This window comes from Thalia democratica, chromosome 5 (genome assembly GCF_965202585.1).
Source record: "Thalia democratica chromosome 5, ktThaDemo2.hap1.1, whole genome shotgun sequence".
Lineage (NCBI taxonomy): Eukaryota > Metazoa > Chordata > Thaliacea > Salpida > Salpidae > Thalia > Thalia democratica.
Window position 1 is genome coordinate 42,485,370 of NC_139169.1, and position 26,264 is coordinate 42,511,633.

Here is a 26,264-nt window from a genome sequence, read left to right on the forward strand (position 1 = left end):
TATACTTAATATGGGAACGGGTCTAAATTGCACGAGAACAAAATTGCACGAAGACGATTTTGCACGAGTTACATTTTTACCCGAGAGTAAAATAATACAGAAAAAAAAATTGATACTAATTTATAAAAAAAAAAAGTTACTGACCGAGGGTAAGGGTTAGGGATAACAGTGATAGTAAAAATAAAAATAAGTAAATATCTAATAAAAATTAAAAGAAAAATAATAACAATAACTAAAAAAAAAGCTACTGATCGAGGGTAAGGGTTAGGGGTAACAGTGATAATGAAAAAAAATTAAAAAACTAAATTAAAAATTAACTTTAAAAAACAATTAAAAACATTTGACCAGTGCAAAAGTGTTTCTGTGTAAAAATTATCTGGTCGTGCAAAAGTATATTCGTGCAATTTTATCTTCGTACAATTTTATCCCCTTGTGCAAAAGTATCTTCGTGCAATTTTGTGCACTCGTGGAACTTTGTACACTCGTGCAATTTTGTACGTTCGTGAAAATTTGACAGCTACCCACTTATTATTTAGTTTAGTTAAGAGCGTATCATTAATAATCAAAACTTGTTTGCAAATAAACTTTTAACCAACCGCTAAAATTATGAATATTTTTACGGCACATAATGCTGCTTTTATAAAATTCTACTAGTTAAAGCTTTTAGCTAATATTGACTTGACAATTAATAAATGCAATGTTATATATAGAAAAATCAAAAATATAGAAATATATAAAGTATTTAAAAGATATTATATAAATTATTAAAACCTAAATACTGAAAGTTAGTAGTAAATTTTGAATAAATAGCAAGTAGTTTAAAAGTATTTAATTAAAAATATTTTTTTAAATGCTTTAGTTGTTTAATCTGAAGGTGTTGGTTATACCAATTTAAAATATTTTTTTTTTAATTTAGGGTTTTATTAAATTAGTTTTTGGGCATCACTTATCAATTGAAAAAATTAAACATTTATTATTTTAAGTTCTGTAAAACTTAAAATATATTTTTTTCTGTACTTGAATAGAAACTAAGTGTTACTTAAAAGTTTGAAACTCTGTACAGATGTTTTTTGTGCTCAACATTTTTTACTAGTTTTTTAAGAGTCATAATAAAATATAAAACAATTTGCTTAGCTTATTGCGTTTATATTAATTTATTTAGCGTTATTAGTTTCTACCTTAATTAATAAATTTTTAATTCAAGCTCTATCTTATTCTAAAAAAGTTTTGAATATCACTAATTTTCATAAAAATATATTTTAAACTTTATTTCTTAGTTTTTAACTCAAAAGTAGTACTCTTTTATTAAAACAAATCTTAATCAGGGTCATGTTATGATACATTAGTTTGTTCAACTACTTATTCCTGACCGGAGATCTCTACAATTAGTAACAAAATAAATAACAACAAAAAAATTACACTTAAAGTTTAATAATAAACACTATTTTTAATGCTTAGAGGAATGTTCAAAATAGTATATCTACAATGTAATGTATAAAACTATTTATACTGCTATGATTAAAAAAAAAGTAACCATGATTACAATATTAATCAAGATAAGTAATATAGTCATAGCTTTTTTTATATAACTTATAGTTGCTCTAACAGCTTTCAAAATTCAAAAATTTTTAACTGAAAAACCAATTATAGTTATAAAATTTTGCTTTAAACATTATTATAATTAAGAAATAATAATAAAACAAGACGGTGCAAAAATTAAAATTTTCAAACATAACAATAGTGCAAACAAGAAAAGTAAACCATAATGGTCAATTATAATAATTTTTTCAAGTAAAAAATACTAAAATTGCTCTCTATGTTGATTAGTTATGATCTTGAATTTAGAGATAATTTAGTCTCATCAAAATTTATATCTAGTTTTGGTTTTAGTACAGTTCTTTCCTGTTTTACTTTGTTTTTTTTGATGTATGATCTAAAATTTAATGTTGTTCTTTTTATAAATTTTATTAAATTTGCATTGTTGCTATAAAATATTATAATTGTACATTTTTTTATCTTAGTTTTTCTGAATTTATGCATATGCTCATTAGATCGACTTTAATAACTTATTTCTGCTGAACTAAAATAATACAAGTTTATACTTTTATACGTGACCGTAGTAACTTTATAAAAAACACTCTTAGTATTTCCTTTTACAAAAAAGAACAAATTTTTCTAAAGTTTTTACTATAGTTTTTACTAGCGTTTTATTGTTTTAGATTCTGAGTTTTGCATAGAAGAATAGTTAATTTTGATGGTGTTGATGAACTACTTTTAGTTAGCTAGTTTTGGAAAATTGTGAAAGTTATCGATAAACTCATAAAACGATTTTTTCGAAAAATTCGGGGTAATTTTATGGAAATTTTGATGCATCTAAATACTGAGGATGATATAATTTGAAATTTTTGAGTCAAAAGTCTGTAAGGAAACTTTTTTTCAGGCTAAAGCATATAAAATACAGGACCTACAAAAAAAATTCAGAAATTTAAAGTTAAAGATTAAAAAAATTAACAACTTAATAATCTAAACTTTAAAGAATTTTAACGTTTTTTAAGGCAGTTTAAAAAAATAAAAAGTATTTTTTAAACAGTTTTAGTTTATAAATAGTTTACCTTATGTTTTGATGCTAGTCATATACTTAAGAAAAATTGCGAGAGATTAGTTATTAGTAAGTCTTTTAGCTATGTTGTGCAGTTTTTACAAGTCACTTTTAAACAAAGGTTTTGAAGAATTTCTCGTATTTCTGGTATTCTGTACTTGAAATAGCAAAAACTCTATAAATTTGTACTAAAATGACTATTATAATACTTAGAACAAAACAAATTTTGGAAAAAACAAATCTAGTTTTATCTAAGTATGCATAATAACTAGTTTTATTTTCTATCTATCAGAAATATTTAATGTAGTTGATAGCTACTTGACCACTTAGTCAACTATTATTTACTTATGTTTTATAAATGAAGTATTTCTTTTAAATTCCAAAGGGCAAGAGATCGTTAACCTATCACTTATAGTTAATAAAATTGAAAGTGACTTTAACTAACTCGAATGTTAATCTTTATTACAATATTTTATGTACCAATTAATTGCTAATAACAAAACTTTTTTCATTTAAACGGTTTATTGAGCAATGCTTTCAAAATTTAACTAATTTCCTTGTCAAAACAAAATAAATACTCACAAAAATTAATTAATCAAGCACAATACGAGTAAACTAAAGAAGCAATCAATATAAAACTAATCAAATTAATCATAAAAACTAAAATAGATAATTAGAACAAAAATGGACTATTTAAAAATTTTAAGTGTAATTCTAAATCCTTTATCAGGACCTAGTTGGTGATTAAGTTTAGGTTTATTAGTTTAGGAAATTAGTTAAATTTTGAAAGCATTGCTCAATAAACCGTTTAAATGAAGGAAATTAGTTAAATCTTGAAAGCATTGCTTAATAAACCGTTTAAATGAAAAAAGTTTTGTTATTAGCAATTAATTGGTACATAAAATCATGCAAACACCGTTCGCTATATTCTGTTATTACAATATGTTTTCAATCTCATTTTATTTATACTAAAACCTAACAGATATTGGCTGGTAAAAATTTAAATGACTGAACTTAGTTGATATAAAAAATCTCAATGTTTAGAACCAGAAAAGTTATGTTTATCATATAACTGTTATTGTATTTATTTTTTATAAGTACAGCCGTTATAGATCAAGCTCTACTAATCTAGCTGTTTTAAAACTTAAAATTATAATCAAAAAATTGATAAAACTAGCTTAGTAACGACTTTAGTATGAAATACTTTTAAAACTACGCCAGTTATAATTACGTCATTATAAAATTCTGATCACTTTAGTCTTCATATTACTTGTTGTGTTTAGAGTTAAACTTAATTAATAACCATAGCTTTCGGTTAAACTTTTATAAGTATACACTCATTGAATATTTCCAAGCAAATATTTCTAACTATTAGAACCAAACTTTTTCTTTCCTGACATTTATAATTAATCTAAACACTTTAAGTAAAATAACAAAAAAATTTAAACTTATTTTTGAAAACTTTAATTAAACTAACTATATAAATAAGTACTATATTTTAATACTACAAAGTTACAAAAATAAGCTAAATTATCTTAACTTGGCGGCTGGGTTATAAAGCCAATTAAATACTCTATAAATGTTCCTTTATATGTCATTTTGAAACAATTATTCTAAACTAGTGTAAATCAAAAAGAAAAGTCTGCTTTTCGGTATTTTTGAAACAACTTTAAACATATTGAAAAGTTTAAAACATTTTTTTTAGTTTTTAGGTTTACATAAAACTGTGTTACATAATTTTTTTCTTCTAATGTTTTTATAAATAGATAATCTAAATAGACAACTGAGTTAGTTGTATATATTTAAATATATATATTAATTTTAAGATGTAAAGTTTAAAGGCGTTAAATCCTGGAGATTCGATAAGCTAAGCTTATCGAAATATATACCACAGATGTTTTTGTGTCAAAACTTTATTCCGACTAACGGCGTTTCACTGCTCTCAAATAAATCAAAAATCAGATCTTTAAGCTTTTTTGAGACTCCGTAGATCTGTTCTTAAATTTATTTGAGAGCATTAAAACGCCGTTAGTCGGAATAATGTTTTGACACAAAAACATCTGTGGTAAATTAATTTTATTATATTTATATGAAACTTTCAAATTTTAGTCGTTATAAAATTTACTTAGGATAAAAACAAAAAGCATAGGTTATAATTACTTTTTTTTTCGAATTTTAAAATTTATAGCTTTTATTGTCATTAGAATTTAATTTAATAATAATTTAATATAAACTAATAAATTTATTTTTCATAGCATTTATTAAAATAAGATATAAAATTAACTCTATCCGAAAAATATACACATAAAAGCAAAGGTGTGTTTCTTAACAGTTGTAGTTTAAAAAAATGAAGATGTTTTTTCTTATCTTTGTAAAAATGAAAATAAATATTTAAGTTAAAAAGTAAGTTGTTATGATTTACAAAATCTTATTTTTTTAATTTTCGCCTTTTTTTCTTCCATTTATGTTTAAGATATCTTAAAAGTAAAATTCCCTTATGCGAAAAATAAAATATTGATTACATGCTAGCTTTTAATTTAATTGCATGCATATGAGCATGAACTTAGCTCATTTAAAATTTTTTGCAGTTTTTGAAAAATATCCAAACTTTAGATCCAATTATTTTCCTAATCTTTAAAGCTAACTAAGATTTTTTAATTCTAGAGAACGTCCCTTTGCTTTTAATTAAACAAAATCCATTGGATTTTTGAGTGGGGCCCCTTAGAATTTTTTTTTTTTTTGATTTTTACTTTAATGGATGTTTTAGCCAAAAAATATATATTTTTTTATTTTTAATTTTAATATTTTTACTTTGCTGTGTTCTCAAGGGTTGTTGTTTTTTTCCTAATGTTTAATATTTTAATAATATATACAAGTATGCCCAATTGTAAATTTCATAAACCTTCAATTTTCTAATGGTCACTGAAACAAAAATAATTAAAAAATAAATTTCAAAGTTATTTTAATACAATTATTTATTACTATTTTAATGGTTTACACTTTTTCTTATCTAAACTGTTTTTATGTAAGACATGACCCATGTATGTTTTACTAAAATTATTATTAATTAAACCTGAAATCCCTCATATTTTTTATATTTTTTTTTTTTTTTTTTTTATGGTAAAAAAACATCAGTCTCAAACTCTACCCCTTGCAACGATAAACGTTTTCTGGGGAAAAGTGAGTGTGTTACATCATATGTAATTTTACCTGCCCCATTAATATTTAACTTTAACTATCCAAAAATAAAATAAACAAAAAACTATCTTTTAAACAAATAAAAAGCCCTTGGTGACACGCCATTTGGAGAACACTCACAAGGCTAAAATCTCAACACTAAAAACCACAAAGTGTGGGAAAATCATGAAGCTCAAATCCCCAAGTAAGTGTTCACCGGCGCTACAACAAAAAAATCACACCAACAATCCAATCATGTGATCACCGCCCAGGGTTGCCACTCGGTCAGGAAATCAGGAAAAGTCAGGAAAAATTTAAAAAAATGACAAAAGTCAGGAAAAGTCAGGAAATTCGATAAAATTTAAAAATAAGTCAAAAATTTTAATTTACAAAATTCCTTGTTTTCCAAAGTCTTCAAATGGTAAAAATTAATTAAAAGTCCTTTAAAGTCAGAAAAAAAATCCAAATTTATCCTAGAAATTTCAGGGTTGCCACTCGGTCAGGAAAAGTCAGGAAATCAGGAAAAGTCAGGAAATTTGATAACATTTAAAAAAAAGTCAGTTTAAATTTACAAAATTCCTTGTTTTCCAAAGCCTTCAAATGGTAAAATTAATTAAAAGTCCTTTAAAGTCAGAAAAAAAATCCAAAATTTTCCTAGAAATTTACAAAAATTTTTATTTTTATTTCCAATGCCTTCACCTGGTATAAATTAGTAAAATATCCTTTATAAAACTGCAAAAATTTTCTATTAACTTATTAAACAAGTACCCTAGTAGATCAAGCAGATTTTGTAAGCTTTTTAGTATTGATGATCTGTAGCAAGGACACTTCCATAGTGAAACAGTGATATATACACAAAAGTTTATCAAGCATAATTTTAGAATCAAAGTGTTTTTTGTTTAAATAATTGAGTTCTTTATAACTAAGCAGTTAGTTTAGTATTTTATGTAACAAGTTAATGTGTATGCTTTACCTCTTTATAATTTTTTCAAAGTTATTTAAATTTATAAATTAAGTAATAAAAGAGGTATATGCCAAGATTAAATTTACTTATTATGTGTATTTTTTGTAGAGTAACTTAAGTTTTTAAAGTAAATAAGAGTATATTTATTTGTTACAAATTTTATACTAAATGATAAGAGGAAATATTTTATACAACAGATATATAGTTTATAGCAAAAGGTGTTTACATGATTTTATCTACCAATTAATTGCTAATAACATTTTTTTTTTCATTTAAACGGTTTATTGAGCAATGCTTTTAAAACTTATCTAATTTCCTTGTCAAAACAAAATAAATACTCTCAAAAATTAATTAATCAATTAAATTACGAGTAAACTAAAGAAGCAATCAATATAAAACTAATCAGATTAATCATAAAAACTAAAATAGATAATTAGAATAAAAATGAACTATTTAAAAATGTTAAAAGTAATTCTAGATCCTTTATCAGGACCTAGTTGGTGGTTAAGTTTAGGTTTAATTTTTTTAATCCTAATAGCCTTTACTGCAAGTAAAACTTTTCTATTTTTACAAAATTTAATTACCTCAAAAAAAATTAAAAATATCATTATGATTCTGACAGATTCTACATTGTTCTATATATGAAAAAACTGCACTACTTTTAGGTTTTGTATGTTCTTTAATTCTGACGAACAGTTGTTGCTCCGTTTCTCCAATATATTGGGTATCCAGGTCACCTGGACATTAAATCTTATAAACGATGCAATTTCTGTAGAATTTGTTGATCTTTTCTTTCAATGAAAAATAGTTTCCAACTTTAAATGTTCTGAAAGCTACTTTGATATTAATTCCAATTGTTTCCAAATTTTTTGTTATATTTCTGCTGAATTTTTCTGAAACCTTTTTATATAAGGAACTGTTAAATACTGTTGTTTAGGAACTTGTGGCTTATCTTCTAATTTTTGAAGTTTTCTATTTTATTGTTTATGAAATTAATCGGATAACTGTTTCTCAAAAGAAGATTCTTTAATCTATTTGTTTCTAGGTTCTGTAGTTCTTCTGACACTAATCTTTTGTTTCTGATGAACAATTGTCTAATCAAGTTTTTCTTCTATGATTGCGAGGTACAAGAGTGAAATTTTAATAGAACATCTGTGTTTGATCGTTTCTTGTAAATTGAGGTAGTAAATCTGTTCTCTTCCAGCTTATCATTTATGTCAAGAAAAGGAACTTTATATGATGTACCTGTTTCCATTCTGAAAACAAGATCTTGATGTAGAGTACTTAATTTTTGATTGAATTCATTTGCCATCTCTTCATTTGAGAAGATAGTAAAAATGTCGTCCACATATCTCGTGTACATTTTAGGTTGAATTTCATTTAGAAGACCTGTTTCTAATTTGCTATCGAACCAATTGGCCAAAAGGGGGGCCAATGGCGATCCCATAGATAGTCCATCTATTTGTTTGAATACTTGATTATTAAAACAGAAGATGCTCGGTGAACAAGTTTTCAGTATGTTCTTGAATACCTTTTTTGTTATTTTTGATTTTGTGAATACTGAAAGATTTTCTTTTGAGTATAAATCGTTTGCTACTATGTTTATCGTTTCCTCTAATGGAACACATGTGTATAGACTTTTTATGTCAAAGTAAAATCAACTTTTCTAAATCAGTAAATTCTAAATCAGTATTTTCTAAATCAGTTTTTTAAATCAGTTTTACAAAGTAAAACTTTTCTAAATCAGTTTTACTTATATAAATTGTTCACTTAGTTTAATAATATACTACCCAAAATATATAGTTTACTTTTTTATGTCTTTTTTTTACAGTTACTTAAGTATATTCTTTTTTAATTGATTTTTAATTTAAGGATTTTATATTAAATAGTTTGGGTAGTATTTTATTAAACTAAGTGAACAATTTATATATGTAAAACTGATTTAGAAAAGTCAGGAAAATTTTGGTAAAAAGTCAGGAAAAAGTCAGGAAAAGTCAGGAAATTTTTCTCAGCTTGATGAGTGGCAACCATGACCGCCACCAAAGTGAACTCACAATCAGCTGTTGAGCAAATGCATAAAACTAGTATTATAATGAATACATTAGCATTAAATAACTAAAGCTTGATAATTAACTAATTTACTGAAATGGTACTCAGAAAAAAAAATCTAAAAATTAAGCTAAATTAGAAAAAAAAAAAAAATAATAAATAAATAAAAATTAAACAAAAACTATTAAGAAAAATGTAGTTTCTGAAACTTGTATTGGTGGAATTAATTTTAGTCTAATAAAAGTAAAAAAAAAATAAATAAATAAATAAATTATATTTATGCAATAATAATTAATATATACAGCTAACAAATAAATATACAAAAATATAATAAAAACTGGATAGTAGCAAAAAAAAAAAAACAATCACGCACAACCATACAATACCCATCAACAGACCAAAACCAGCCAATCATGATCAGAGTAGACACAATCAAAATTGACCATACATATAATAAGAGAAACAGATAAAAATAACAAACAAAAGCAATTAATCAAAATCTGCATGCAACACAAAATATTCAACCACAGCACTCTAAACCTACTCAGTATACTGGCTCAACAAGAATTTTTTGTAACTATATTTAAACTGATCTTTTTTTAGGTTTTTAAAAATTTCTGGAACACTAGACCACAACTTAGGGCCCAAATACTTGAAGGAGTTTAGGCCAAGTTGTGTTCTAGGTCTTTCAATAACAAAATTATTATTTTTTGAATGTCTTGTATAGTGTGTATGAACCATACTTACTGGAGTAAAACAACTGTGGTCAACCTCAAATCCTCTCAAAGTATTCAGCATCAACTTACAAACTTGCAAATTAAACACCTCATTAAATTTCAGTATACCAGTTTTTAAAAACAATGAATTTGTAGGAGTCAGTGCAGGTACGCGACAAACATATCTTACAATTCTTTTTTGCATACAAACAATTGGTTTCAAATGACAACTAGCAGCACCACCCCAAACAGATATACAATACAGGATATGAGGATAAAACAAACTATAATACACCATTTTCAAAGTACTCGTATCCAAATAATATCTTAATTTTGACATCATAAAACAACTTCTTGAAAGCTTAGACTTAAGGTACTTTAAATGTGCCTTCCAATTTAAATTATCGTCTAATACCACACCTAAGTATTTAATATTTTCACTCTGCTCAATCACAAAACCATTTACCTTAACACTGAACTCATTCTTTTTTGCAGTTCTATTAAACAGCAAAAACTTAGTCTTTGAATAATTAATAAACAATCTATTTTTACACAGCCATTCATCAATTTTCTTCAACTCCATATTTATAACAACATTAACATGGTCAATATCACAATGTTGATAACTCAGACAAGCATCGTCTGCAAACAATCTCAATTTAATATTTGTAGCTGAAAATATGTCATTTATATATACAAGAAACAACAATGGACCAAAACAAGAACCCTGAGGTATCCCAACATTCAAAATTTCACGCTCAGAAACAACATTATTTACAACAGTAGACTGACTTCTATCTTTTAAATAACTTTCAATAAAATTTAACATTGAGCATTTTATATTATAACATTTAAGTTTTGATATTAGAATTTTATGGTTAACAGTGTTAAAAGCTTTAGCAAGATCCAAAAAAACAGAACAATTTACCTTTTTTTTTTCACCAGCCTCAATTAGTTCCTCAACAATCTGATTTACTGCTAACTCAGTCGTACTATTTATTCTAAACCCATATTGTTTGCAGTGCAGTAAATTATTTGACAGAAAATAACCACTCAGTCTCTCACACACCAATGACTCAAAAATTTTAGAAAAAGGAGACAAAAGAGAAATAGGTCTGTAATTATTTACATTGTTTTTTTTACCATTTTTATAAATCGGCACTACCTCAGCATGTTTAAGAGAATTAGGAAACACACCATACTCAACACAACTATTATACAACATAGAAAGATAAGGAGAAATTATTTTTGCACTAAGCTTCACAAAACGAATACTAGGGACATCAGAACGCACACTCTTGTTAGGGTTCATTGTTTTAATATAATTTTCAATTTCGCTTGCTGATATATTCTTAAAAACAAAACCATTTTTTACAGAACCTATTGAAAACTTATCATAATCACAAGCAACATGTGTTCTTTTTTTTATTAAATCATCAGCAATTGACACAAAATTTTTATTCATAACATTACCAATTTTTTTTGGTTCAACAACAACATTACCATGCACATCAAGCACACCATTGATTTTTGAATGAGAGATAGGTTTAGTAGCAACAATATTGTTAATTATTTTCCACAACTTTTTACTGTTTGTTTTGTTTTTGTTTACAACCTGTTTAAAGTAAAGTATTTTAGATCGTTCAATAACTCGATTCAGAATATTTCTATATTTTTTGAATGTAATTGAAAATTTTTTTGTTTTATCTTTGATGGCAGACTTAAACATTAGATTTTTCTTTTTAATTGAAACAATAATCCCCTTTGAAATCTAAGGTTTAGCTTTTAGTTTTTGATCTTTTTTATTTAAAATTTTAATTGGTGCATGATAAAACACTGTGCTACCAAACACACTCTCAAACTCATTCCAACACTCATTTATATCCTCACCTTTTGTAATACTCATTTGCAATTTACCCAAGTTCCTTCTAAGATCATTTAAAAAAACTCCAACATCAAACTTACTGAAATCTTGAACTGATTTTTGATAACACAATTCATTTTTATTCATTAAACATTTAATTTCACAAACAACAGGCATATGGTCAGATATATCATAATCTACAACATTAACATTTAGCTTCTCACGCCCAAAACTAGAATAAACATGGTCAATCAAAGAACTAGAGGAGCAATCAGAAGAAAGTCTAGTTGGGGAATCAACAAATTGTTTAGCACCAGCACTAGAAACACAATTCAAATAGTCACAAGTACGCTGATCTCTACTAAATAAGTTTATATTTACATCACCACCAATTATAAAATCTCTTTTCTTTTCATTTAATATATCTAAAACTTTAACAAAATTTTCTTTAAAAGTATTAAATGTAGAGCTTGGGTGTCTGTACACATTACCAAGTATAAGATTTTTATTGTTTCCAAGTTTAATAGAGATCCACAAATCATCTACATCACACTGTTTAAATGATATACCTTCTACAACCTCATAAGAGTGACAAGCTCTTACAAAAAATGCAACACCACCAGATTGATTACTATTAGACAGTTTATTTACAAAATCATACCCATGCAGTTTACCCATAAAAGGTCTCAGACTAGTCAACCAAGTTTCACAAACACAGATTATATCAGGTAGATTTTTCACTAAATTCAAAAATTCCTCAATTTTATGTAGATTTGCATTTATGCTTCTAATATTCATGTAAACAACACTAATAGTATTTTCATTTCCAAAATTCACACAATTTAAGTCTAAATATTGGTCATCTTTTCTACTAATATTCATCTTAATAGGTTTATTAAAGCAATCATAGTCAAGATCATCAACATTCTGAAATGGAAAAACAGATTTTTCACATAGATCACAATAAAATCTAATACTATTGCTTTTAAATTGGTACAGAGCATTTTTACTAGTTGTACATTTAAAATGACATTTTCTATTACATAAAAAACAAGTTAAACAATTTTCTGAGTCTTTACAAACTAAACTACATCTATAACAAACAGACATGTTCAAATCACAATCTTTACAAAAAAAAGGTAAATCATTTTTACATATCTTATTAAGACTCTTGTTTGGTATACTGACACATTTGCAATGCATCCATTTAAAACAACCTTCACAATACACACATTTATCTTTAGAAGAAAATCTTTTAAAACAATTTTTACAAAAGTCTTCACTCCCAACAATGTCAAACTTAAAATTATTTGTACAATTTTTACAATAAAATAAATCACTGTTATAAGAATAGAAGTTAAAATTAAGCTTAGATAGCCCAGAACAATTTAAATGTATCCATCTTTTACACCCATCACAATATATGGATTCAAAATTTGGAGGTTTAAAATCATTTTTACAAACTTTACAAATCTCAACAAAAGCAGTTTTAACTAATTTTGTCTTATATGAGCTCATTTAAAGTACTAAGTAAAATCTCAACAAAAACTCAAAAAAAAAACAAAAAAATAAATAAATAAATACCTAAATATATTAATATTTATAATTAAGTGATAGTTAACAATCACTTTTAGAATATTTTTTTAACTCTTCTACACAATGAACTACCACAGCCTTGCTTGTTTCCTTCTCTCTCATCAAAACCACCCCACCAGAAGACCAAGAGAACTTCCAGCCATTAGCCTTTTGGAACCTTCTTGTATGGTAAAGAAGGTCCCGACTATATTGTGATAGGTTCTCGTTGATGTAAATCTTCTCAATATTTTTACATATTGAGTTAAGATTAGCATTTGCCAACTTTTTCTTCTCTTTCATGATCTTGACCTTCTGTTCAAAAGATCTAAACTTAACTAAAATCGGATTAAATGCTCTCTTCTTATCTTCAGCCTTTCCAGTTGGTTTCATCCTTCTAAATGAAACAACATCTTTTCTTTGAATCCGTGGGTCAACTATTTTCAATGTGTACATCACTAAACTTTCCAGATTTTCATTTTCTGATACCGGTATCCCTTGGATTTCAGCATTTGATCTTCTAAGAAAGTTGTCCATCTGGTTAACTTTTTGGGACAACTCACCACCTTCTTTAACTTTACTAGCAATCTCAGATAATTTTACATTATCTGATTTTAGAACTTCTATTTGGCTTTTCATGGCTTTGTTTTCCTTCTCCAGCTTGTCAAAACCACCACTAATAAATTTCACAGACTTTTCAAGCTCAACAACTCTATTCTTCTGGATCATTAGCTCCTCCTTCAGTTCCCTCATATCGTTTGAAAGACCCCCCATACCTTTTGCAAAGTCTGCCCTCACCTCCATGAACAACTTCTCCATCAATTTCTCCAAACTCTTCAAGGTTGTTGGTTTTTGCATTGACATTTTAATTTATTAAAATTACACCTTATTCAAATAGAATATTAAATTTGTACATAAAAAAATTGGATACATATAATAACTATTGATTCACATTTGAAAGTAATTAACAGTTCTGCTATGTTAATAACGTTTGGAAATTGACATTTTCAATAACTAAATATAATGAACTTGTTTTCTATGCTCTTGTTTGTTTGTGCATTTTGTTTTCAGATTAGTATAAAGTTTATTTTTTTTAACATATAGAATCAAATCTTACAAAATTTTATAATATAAAATCAAACATCATCTATGACAATTAAAATTAGTTTTCAATACTACACATAATGAAAATCTGGAAAAGCCAGCAAAAAAGAAAAAAAGACAAGTGTAAGGAAAAAATGGGGGTTGAAAAAAAAGTCAGGAAATTAGATGTAAACATGATATTAAAAAGAAAGTTTATCATCACTAAAAACTGCTTTTTACTAATGTAATTTTCTAAAACTTATTATTTGCAATTTATCTTTTTTTTTTCAGGATCCAGTTAAATTTATGGATTAAGTTAAAATATTTTGTTCTCTTTTTTTTTAGAGTATTTAGTTTATGTATTAATGAATGGTTTGAATTAAGAATTTGATTTAGAAAAGTCAGTATTTTTTCAGAAGAATCTGTGGCAACCCTGAATGGTGATCAAGAATATTTTTTCTCTAAGTGTAATATTTAAGAGATATAACATGACCATTAAAAACTGCCAAGTTGATAACAAAAAAACAATATTGTTGAAAAATAGTCATCTCTAAAAAATAAAAAAAGTAAGTACAATTATCTTGAAACATAATTCAAAGTCAGCTAATATATACTGAACTAAACTAAGTTATTTTGTATACAGCCATAAAACTAGTAAACATATAATGTTGGAATTTATAGACATAAATATTAAACATTATCAAAATTTAAGAATTTCGAATTAACTTAGAGTTTTAGAAAAAAATTTTAAGAAAAATTATCATTAAAAGTTTTAAATTGTTTGACCAAAATTTTACTTTTTGTATCTAACAATTATAGCTAAACTTGATATATAGTTGTGTAAAACTAAATATTTCAATCAACCAATAGATTCACACCTATCTGTAAACAGAAACAAAACTTTTTCTATAAATATAGTTCTAAATTCACATAAAACTTAGATTAAGACTAAAGGTTAATTTAAATTATGATATTAAAAATAATCATGTGAATTGCAAAAGATTAGATAAAGCAATTTTGTGGCAAGGAGTAGAAAGTTTTTTCTATATGAAAAGTACTATTAGCTTTTATATAAAAGCTTAAAAGTACAAACTAAAAGACATATTTTATAAAAAACCTGGATAAAAATTTTAAGTAACCTTTGGCAAACCTGTTAAAATAATTAAATTTAGTTTAGATAATAAATAACTAGTATAGTATATACAAAAAAAACATGTATATTATATACTTTTGGGAAAATTTTTAATTATCAAACACATTCAAAGTAGCAAGACAGTATTTTTTCAGTAAAATAAAAAATATTGTTTTTAACCTTATTTAAACTTCATACTTTGAAAAGGACAAGAAAATTTGTATATAAGTCTGGAAGAAGTAGGAAAACTTGAAAGAAACTTTTTTTAAATTAAGTTGCCACTTTATTATTTATTACTATAATAATTATTATTACAAATATTTTTAATGGGTAAGTGTTGAAATGTACGAAAGGAAACTTTTACACAAAGGGAAACTTTTGCGCAATAAGTCACTTTTGCATGGGCTGAAAGTATACTTATTTTTTATTGTAATATAATATATTTCTTTTTTTTACTTCTACTCCTCCTAACCCTTACCCTTAGCTGCTAGCTTTTATTTTTTTCTTAGCAGTTTATATTTTGACATGGATTTTTTTTTTTATGTCCATGTTACCCTTACCCTTGGTTTAACAAGAGGGTTGATGACACCAATTCTATCATCAGGCTAGAAGCTTTGGTAGAATGAGACCAGTTTCATCCTTATTAGGACTCCTCAGGCTGTCTCAACCAAAAAACTTGCAATCTTCAATCTACAAGCGGTTTATCATGCTTTCACATGAAGCAACCATTTGCTGCCAATGATCAGTGACGTCAGCATTGTCTTTTGCCAAGTGAACGTTTAATACATTGTCTGCTAGGTATGACATCTGGTAAGCTTGTATTATACACAATCAACAAAAACATCGGCAAAAATCTTTAAAGCAGAAGCCTGGACTTTTGTATGCCATGAGACAAGCTTAAGTTTAAAAAGTTTAATTTTGACTGACTGATAAGTCCTATTAAGAACAAAACCGGTCTCAGTCTACCAAAGCTTGTGGTCTGATAATCGAATTGGTATGATCAATCCTTTTGTTAAACTTGAGCTTGTCTCACAGCATACAAAAGTCCAGGCTTCTAACCTTTACCCCTAACCATTACTCTTGGTTGGTAGTTTTTTTTTAATTAATTTCTTTTTTACCTTTATGCAAAATTGTTACTGGTGCAAAATTGACTGTTTGTACAATAGTTTCTTTGTGCAAAAGTAACGGTTTGTGCATATTTGACTCTTTGTCCAAAAGACCCATACCCATTTTAAATACAGGTTCTTAATAAACCTACATTTCCCAAGATAATCTTAAGTTTACAAAAATTTTCATTGATTTTTTTTCAAGTAATGGACCATTTTTAAACATTTATATAATTCTTTTGATGTGATAGTTATAAGCATTTGAGTGAAAATAAAATATACTAAGCCTATTAAAGTACTATGATTTCTTACAATACCATCTGCTATAACGCTCTTCTTGAACAGTGTTTTTAGCAAATGCTTTCATTATGTTTATAGATACTATAAACCAGGGTTTCCAAAACTTTTTTTCATATGGCCCCTTTTAAAGAAATAAAAAAGCTATGGCTCCCTCCAAAAAGACTTCTCAAAAAAACTTCACTTAAATACGCTTAAGTTTTTTTTTTGCTCTTCACCATTAACTTTAGAATATCTAGTATAAGTTTCAAATAAAAACCTCATTGCCCCTTTACTACACGTAGCCCCCCAAGGAGACCAAGTGGCTGACTTTGGAAAATCCAGCTATAAAACTGTATAAAATTATCATAAAATATTTTTGAAAATGACATTTTTGTAAAAGAAGCCTTACAATGTATGATGAGAGTAATATCAACTAGTAAATTGTTATTAAAAGTAAGTCAAACTAATAATTAAGAGCAGCCTAAGTTAGAAGTTGTCTAAATCTTAAAAAACTGTGCATAATCAATAAGTAAAGGATTGACCTTGTACATATAAAAATTTAAAGTAAATACTACTCTAAAATAAACATTTCTTATAGTTGTATTTTAAGTTGAAAACTATCTAGAAAAAAAATATTATCTAACTTTAATTTAAAAAAAAACAGGGCCTCCTGGTGGATAAAATTTATTTTTAGATTAGCCCTGGATTTATATTTCCATAATTTAGGAATATAAGGGTAAAAGCAATAAAAAACTGATTATTTAATCTTTATAAGCTACATATTTTGGATAATGAATTGTAAATGATTTACTAAGTAAAAACAATGCTCAATACAGTAACTAATTATGGCAAAATAAGTTTATGTAAAATTGTAACAATTTGAAAAATATAGCTTAGTTTAAGACTTTTTTTACAAAAATTTAACTTTGGCTTTTATATGAAAGCTTTAAGTACAAACTACAAGCCAGTTTTTTATAGAATTCAAAAATATCATTTTACTTTTGAAATATTTTATTTTTTGTAAACAGTTTCCGATACAAATGTATGGACCGCAAATTTTTTGAGGTCAACTTTCTCTGAAATTTTAAAAATCTATCTCCTTCATTTTTCAAACAATCTTCTTCAAATTTTCAGGAAATGTTCCTTATATTAAGAGAAAAAAAGTTACTTATAAATTTTAATAATTTATAAAAAGAAAAAAATTATGTGAAAATAAAAATAAAAAGTCTTTTCAAAAAAAAACAAAATTAAATAACAAAATATTTTTTTAAGTCCAAAGTAACTTTTTTTTGTTATTGTATAAAGATTAGACTGTAAAAGTTTGAAGAAGAAAAATGCTTGAAAAATGTAGGAGGAGATAGATTTTAAATAAAATAGTCTTTTTTTGCTGTTTTAGTTTTCAATTCACATAGGGAACCTATTTGCGGCCGGACTTTGACTGGTCATAACTCAAAAAATAATTTGAATTTTTTAAAACGATAAAAAGCATCTTGAAGCCTAGAAACAACTCTGTAAAATAATATTAACTTGTAAAAAACATGGCTTACCCCCTATGGCCTTAAACTTATTTTATGGGTGGATAGGTTATTCAAAATTAGCAACAAGAAAATAGTATGGAGCTCTAAAGAAGCACTTATTTATTGAGTTTAATGACAAACTAATCATAAGTTTTAAGGTATTGCTTAACAGTAAACCTTTACAGTTCATTTACAAATTAGTTTATTAAAAAATGGATGAAAAAAATTTCAATGTTTTTGTTTACGGCACACTGAAAACTGATTTCCCCAACCACTACTTGATGAAGGACCATGATGGTAAGTTGAGCAAGTTGGTAAAACCGGGCAAAACACTTTACAAGTTTCCGCTGGTTGTAGCCTCTTTCTGCCAAATCCCTTTCCTGTTGAACTCTCCAGGTGTTGGTAACCACGTTGAGGGAGAAGTTTACTCAGTCAACAGAAATATGCTGCAATTTCTAGACGAGTTTGAAGGTCACCCGCAGCTCTACACAAGAAGTAGTATAGAAATCCAGCTGGATGATCCCCTTGATTCGGGCGAAAAAGTTTTGACTTGCGGGTGCTACATGCTGAAAAATTTCAAAGATGAGCTGCTTCAAAATCAATATTTGATCTGTTATGAGGTGAATGATTCCAAGTCTTATATTGAAGAATATGATAACTCTGATGCAGAGGAAGAAATTATTAAAAGTGTTAAACAATAATTGCGTTGTTTTTGAAAAATATTTTAATTATTTTTATTCACTCTTTTATTTTAATTACATAAATTACAATTTTTTAAATGTACAATTAGTATTTAGTAAAACTTATTTCATAATATATTTTAAGCAACCATGTTTCAAAATCAACAAATAGTCAAAGACAACAGTTTATGTTGTGTTGTATATTATTTTTATATTTGTGTTCTAAATTTGCTAAAAATAATGTGCCTTATCAAAGAATTCAAAAAACCTTCTCAAATTTTCATATTTAATCCAATCTGAATAGTACCTTTAATTTCACTTGTTTTTCATTAAATAAATAAATTTGAACTATTAATATAGATAATAAACTCGAACTTGACTTATTTAATAAAAAAAAAAGTAATTTTAAAAAGTAATTAATGTGCTAATGGTTTTAACTATTTTTGATAAATTTGAGTTTTTTTCTGCCATTGCAATTACTCATAGTTATGTCACTCAGTTTATTGCTATTAAAGAAATTATAATAGTTATAAAATGATTTTCGATGCTACAATAAACAAAAAATAATTAGATCTAAATGTAGCAATGTAGAAATCTATTTTTTAAAGATGTATTACATAATAGTTTTTTTGGACATTATTTTATTGTAGTAGACTTGTTTTTTATACAATAAAAGTAAAAGTTAAGTGTTAAGCATTTTTAGATAATATCTATATTTTCTGCTTTTTTTAATTGATTTTTTTGTATTACTTTACATTATTGCTGTGTTTAATTTTTATAATTATGTGTTATATTACTTATTACCTGTTTTATTAAATCAAATTAAATGTATTATAAAATTAAATTATGTTTTAACAATTACCAACTGATAGAATCTAAACTTATTAATTTTCTAATAGCCTTAAATAAAGCAAAAGAACAAGACAAAAATGGACAAGTATCAATCCAATATTCCGTATGAATTCTTAGGAAATGTTTTTCCAGGAAACTTACAATCAATGGATTTTCGTGCTGAAGCAAAACCAACTTCGAACACTGTTGTTCCTACTGTTGACAAAGATTTTTACAATGATTTCGGTGATCTTTTCGCTGAGGATGGAGCTACTGACGGTGAAAAAAAATCATAAGTTTGCAACTACAAGTTGAATTGATGTTTTCAGTTATATGTTGGATGTATTTTGAAACTATCGAATGATGTGTTTAAGTTGTTGGCAAACTGTTTTGAATTTATAAATTTGTTGGTATAAGAATGTTTTTGTTATCTATTTCGAGTCGATTGAGACGAAGTGAAAAGGTCAAATTTTTGATCATACTAAAAATTACTCTATCAAAGATAAACTAAAACTTTTAATTGACTTTTTGTTTACTCCGTAAAACTTGATATCTAAAATTTTAGCCAAATTAATCTTTAAAAGAAAAAATACACTGTAGTTTGTAATAAAAAATTTCACCCAAACTATGAAATTTTGTCTTATTTTGTTTCTAAGTATTCTAAAATATATATAAAAGAATATATAATATTTGAAAAAAAGTTATTGCATTTAGGTTCTCAGATAGTTGATTTTTCCAAATGATAATTATGAAAATACCTTTTGATCTTGAAATATTAATTTCATTTTTAAAAACCTTTTTTTTATCTTTATGCTTAACTCACCTTACACAAACATTAAAAATCAATTAAAAAACAAAGTTGAAATTATTCGAATATCTTGAACAAAAGCTTTATTTGCATACTCTGCAAATATGCAAAACAGACAACCCTTTTAGTCTGTTAACCCTATACGATTAATGTAGTTTTATCAAAGTATTTAAATTAATAAACTTATTTTTATATATAAAAGTCTATGAAAAACTTATAAAGTACTAAATTGTGCAGAATTAACGGGTTAAATCACATACAATGTTTAAAAATTTAAACAACATTTTGGCTTTAAATAAATGAGTACATTGACCTACCAACTAGATCATGGTTTCCCAAACTTTTTTGCTAATGGCCCCCTTTAAAGAGTTTGAAAAAGTAATGGCCCCCTTCAACATATAGATTACTCAAAAACTACGATAAAATACACATAAGAGCTTTTTTTTTTTTTTTTTTTTTTTGCTCTTCATCTGGAACTCAAGAATATCTAGTGTAAGTTTCTAAACTGCCATAAAATACACATAAGAGCTTTTTTTTTTTTTTAGCTCTTCATCTGCAACTCAAGAATATCTAGTGTAAGTTTCAAGTTATGGCCTCATGGCCATGGCCCCCCTGTGGCTCCTTTACTGCTCATGGCCCCCTGATTATATGTCATGGCCCCCTAAGGGGCCACTTGGCCCACTTTGGGAAACCCTGAACTAGATACACACTTTGAATACACCGTAAATGCGAACCCAACTGGCAGTGCATACCTAGTACTTTTTAATCTTTAACTACCAAAATTAAGCCTTGCACTAACATGTTAAAAGCCATTAAATTTTACAAATAATTATCAATGCAAAATTTCTCAAAACAATAACTTAATAGACCATAAAAACAAAACATGTTAGTTGAAATTGGATGTCTTGAGTAATTATTTGATACGTGTATTTATATTTGTACCTTGTAGATTTACAATCTACATATAATTGAACACTAATTAAAAAAAGAATGATGTAAAAAACGATTATACTTTTATTAAATTCTGCTTCTTCAAAAAAGCTTTCGTAGAGTTGTAATATTTTACTCCCGGCTATTATTTAGTTATATTTGTTTTTCAACTTGTTGTTTTGGAAAAACATATCAATAAAGGATAAAAGGTGTTCTGCCCTTCGGAACAAATGGTTTGGTGTTTATAGTAGACTGTGGTTTTTATAGTAAATGTTGATAGTACAGTAACCTCTCGGATCTTTACGCACTTATGACGTTACGCACTCTCGTTTAGTTACGCATTTCAGAATTCTATAAAATTCAGAAAATAAAATTTTTATTTTTTTTTAATATTGCACAAATTAGGTTTAATGTATATTTTTTAATTAAAATATGTTTTTGAATGCTAACACCTCTCTATATCTTTAGACTTTGTAAATTTATGTTCCTTGACTAATTGATAAACATTTAGTTATACCTCAGTAAATAAGAAATTTTATAACAATAAGAATTAAATCAAAATTCTTAAAAAAACATGACTGTGTTTAATAATGAAAGTATAATGAAATAATGAGAGTTCAAAACACAAAGAAATAATACAGCAGTCTTGCCCTATATATTAATATACACCATTTTATAATTGTAAAGAAATGCTTAATTATAAATTGAGTTTGCTAAGTAGAATAGAATATAAGTGTCACATATAAATAAAGATAAAGATAATTTCTACTTATAATTAAAATAGTAAAATTATTTCTACTCGTTATTTATTATTTTATAGAAGTTCAAATTCTTTTTTTTTAATATATGTATAGTTTTATCTTTTGTTTTCATATTTAAAAATGAAGTAAACAAATAGTTGAAAGTGGGAAAGTGCCCAGTCTGCTTTTAACTAGAAGCAATATTAAAAAACAGCCATTATAGTGAGTATATTTGGTACCTCTCGTTTCTTTACGATCTCTCGTATCTTTACGCACTTTTTCTGTGGACACAATGTGCGTAAATAAGCGAGAGGTTACTGTAATAGGTTTTACAAAGAGTGCTTAACAGTTTTAATAGTTTACTTATTACTCCTTTTGCAAATATTTAATTGTCATGGTTACTACGATCTCAAATTACTAGGTTCATCTGGACAATTCAGGCTAGCTTTAAATAATAAAATACGGTGTTTGTCTTAATTTAATTTCTGACCACAGCTTTTTTTTGCTGAAAAGTGCGTACCTATTAAGTGCATAGTAGGCAGATAGGTGTACTGAAAATTTAGCACTTAATCCGCAGTAACTAAGTTTTAAATATTTTTACATGTATTTTAAATTCACTTTGTAATGTTTAAAGTAGCTTTTGAGGTTTGAGTTATTAATTCTACTGTGTACTATTAATTCTTATCTTAATAATCGTATTAATTCTTCTAAGTACTGTGTTTTTTATTTTGAAAAAGTCTTTTTTTTTTAATTTAGTATACATCATAGTTATTTTCTCAAATGTATATAAGTATTAGAATTAAGTATTTAATGTTAATTCCTTTTATACCAAAAAAAAAGGATAATTTTAAATAATTGGCTTTAAGTTTTAATAAACTGACCACAAAAACACGTTTTATAAAACTACGGCCAACATTTTTTTAAATCTATCCCGCAACCACCAAATGATTGCTGATCCCTGTTCTAATGTAATTAAAAAACTATCTTAACATTGCGAATAGTAGCTACAAAACGCATTCCTACTTGGTCTATAGTCGTAAATATCATCAATTTGACGTAAGATGACATTATTGTAACTAAACTCAACTTATACGTTTCTAGTTATATTAGTTAATTTTTTTTTTGAGATTTCAATTTCAAGCGTATAATCTTTCAGTACATACCTAAATACCTTTATTTATAAGAAATTAGTAAACAAGTTTTTGACATAAATGCTGACGGGGTATTATAAGTCTTGAGATATTTTTTAAGTAGCAAAATAATCTTTATAAATATACTTTTTTTTTTAATTTGCGAACAAAAAGTTTATATACAACAGCTGTCAATGAGTTTAAAAAGTTATTAAATACATATGCATAAAATAATTTCAAATAACCATCTACATCAAAATTTTCGGATCAACACAAAATGAGTATTTTTAAAAGCATTCAGTGTATCAACGTTTAACTATATTTTATTTTGTATAAATGTAAATTTATCACTTTAAGTTTTTTTAATTGTTAGCATATCATAAGAAGTTGTTTAAAAGTTTTATATGTAAAGCAGTTTTATTTTTTCATGTCTAAAACATGTTAATAGTGTTTTTACTTTATAACTTTTTTTAAACAAACATGTATAGTTACCTTAGTTTGTATTTTGTAGCCATTATACAGTTTCCAGGAAATAAATACAAAAAATAAGTTTGATATAAAGTATATTGTTGACTGAAAACTTTTTTTATTTGAATTTCTTTTCGATCTTAGATGGACCTTGTTGTGAGATTCAGGTTGGGTCTTTTAAATTCATCAGGTAAATCGCCCACTTACAAAACAAAAATCATTACCTGATCGACTACATCCAAATATACCAAACATGTATAATGTAGCTTTATGTTGTAGAGTTATCGTATCAAAATTTAAGTAGTAATATTATGTAAAATACAGTAATATCATCGACAAGGTACGTACTTTTAAAGGTACGCACCTCACGTTAGCTGTGCGCTTTTGCCTTGCTTTAAGGTGCATAAATTATCAACTGTACTTATTTTTAATTACATAGGCCAATGTACCTATTTTAGATTATTTGGCTCAATAATCTGATTATTTACTTAAAATACTTATACTTTTTTTTTCTTCTTAAAACAACTAATTTACTAATATTTCTATTAAAGTACATACGAGTTATCACAGTTTCAATAGTTTGTTTAAGTCACACAAAACTAACTAAAAATTAAAATCTTATTTTTTTTCCATAAGAAATTGAAAAACCTAAAGTTAAATAGGTGATTTATTCACACGTTAAGCATAGATTTCAAAACAACAATATAAATATTTGCTTTAGATATGCAACTGAGACATAATATTAGGTAATAAGATGAGTTTTTTGTAATTCAAATAGACACGTGATCTATTCTATACTAGCTTTCTTAAATTTTGTGTGCTTACTTATTTTGTACATGATTAAAATACTTTACTGGACTTAATTTAAAAGCTTTTATTTTCATAAAGCAAATATATCATAAGTACTTTTAAAAACATACTTACCAGAAGACATGTGTTGTACTTTTGACTCAGGTATAATTCTATAAAAGAATAAACACTACATTGAATGCTTTGAAAAGCTTAGCGTTACTTATCTTAGACAAAAAAAGAATTGAAACTTGGTTATTAATTTTAATCATTAATTAAATATAATTTATAAAATATTTGATACATAGCACGCCAAGATATTTGAAAAAGAGAAAGATGTAACTTAAATAAGCTTATACTTGTAGAAACCTTTGTTGTTTTACTACTTAAACTTTTTGGTGTTCATATGAAAACAATTTATACCTGTGTATTATCATAAACAAACTGATAGAGAAGTATTATTAATGTCAAAAAAAAATTCTAGGAAAAGATCGCTTAAAAGTAACAAACTGAACGAAATTAATAAAACAACTATTTTAATTGAATATATGACGTTCTAAGATAGGGGTGAGCACCGAAGTGAATATGACCGGCCCGTCGATGTTCACAGAACTTAAATGAAGTCCGGCCCGCGAAAGGTAAAATTGCAGCCCGCTAAATCAAATTTTGGAAGTTACACTAGATATTATGGGATTTAAAACGAAGAGCATAAAAAGACTTACCACTGTAGTAGATTAGTTACTATTACTAGTATTAACTTAGATACTATTACTAAGTAATGATTAAAATACAGTAAGCCAAAACTGTATTACAAAACAGTATTGAATAATATATATTCTTACAAACATTAAAAACAGCTGTAATCACTACTTTTAAAACAATATACTATCTGATTACATAAATCTTATTAACATGCAAATAGTGTAATTCGTCAGTATTGATAAAAAACAATAACGAATAAGTAATATGGATTTAAGTTAAATGTTAAAACCTACCAAATGACTATTTTGGATTAACAGCACACTTATTACTAAAATATTAATTTATTTTATAAGTTATAATTTAGATTATCTATATTCTTATATTATTTACTTATGTTATTTACAAATATTATTATAATTTTCTGAGCGCCTTAATTTCCTTCATTGTCTTGCAAGTTAAATTTTAGACAACAAATTAATTTTTTTAATTGACTTAATTGTATTAAGATATTTTGTATTTAATAATCTTTTCGTTATACAGTTTATATAGACTTGTTTAAAATTAAGAAAAATTTAATTTAAGAGTAAAGCTACATTAAGTATGAATAAACTTTAATACTAAACCAAATAACTTGAAATGAAATTTGTGAAAGTTGTGATTTGAAATAGAGGTATATATCTAACTAAATTTTTTGAGGTTTTAAAACTAATGAAGTAACGTTAGTTTTCATAAAATATATCAAAAAGATTTTTGTACTTTTTTTAAGTACGCACTTTCTGCTGAGTTCGCAATTTACGGGGCGTAAACTAAATGCATAGTCGACATGAAATTAATGTACTTTAGGATTCATTTAATAGCCATATGTTAATATACATAAAAATCGTTAGTTAAATAAAATATAATAGCAGATATGCTTGGATTTTACAACGGAATTTGATTTTCTAACAATTTTATGATTTATGTATCAATACACTAACGCTGATACGTTCCTTTATTATTTTTTATCTAGCATTCTTGTAAGAAACAATTGACTAAGTTTTAGTTAATAAACAATACACAACTAGTTATAACTGTACTAAACTTACATATATTTATAGTTTATTTTGCTGTATTTCAAATACATGAATA

At 26.0% G+C, this 26,264-nt stretch overlaps 1 protein-coding gene across 1 annotated transcript; it reads left to right on the forward strand.

Annotated features, from left to right (window-relative positions):
* Positions 1–18,270: 18,270 nt before the first annotated feature.
* Positions 18,271–20,185, forward strand: LOC145835796 (putative gamma-glutamylcyclotransferase CG2811). Its single transcript, XM_082943516.1, has 2 exons — positions 18,271–18,678; positions 19,723–20,185. Exons 1-2 carry the CDS (start codon positions 18,271–18,273, stop codon positions 19,882–19,884), a joined length of 570 nt encoding a protein of 189 aa, XP_082799642.1. The 3' UTR covers positions 19,885–20,185.
* Positions 20,186–26,264: the final 6,079 nt, after the last annotated feature.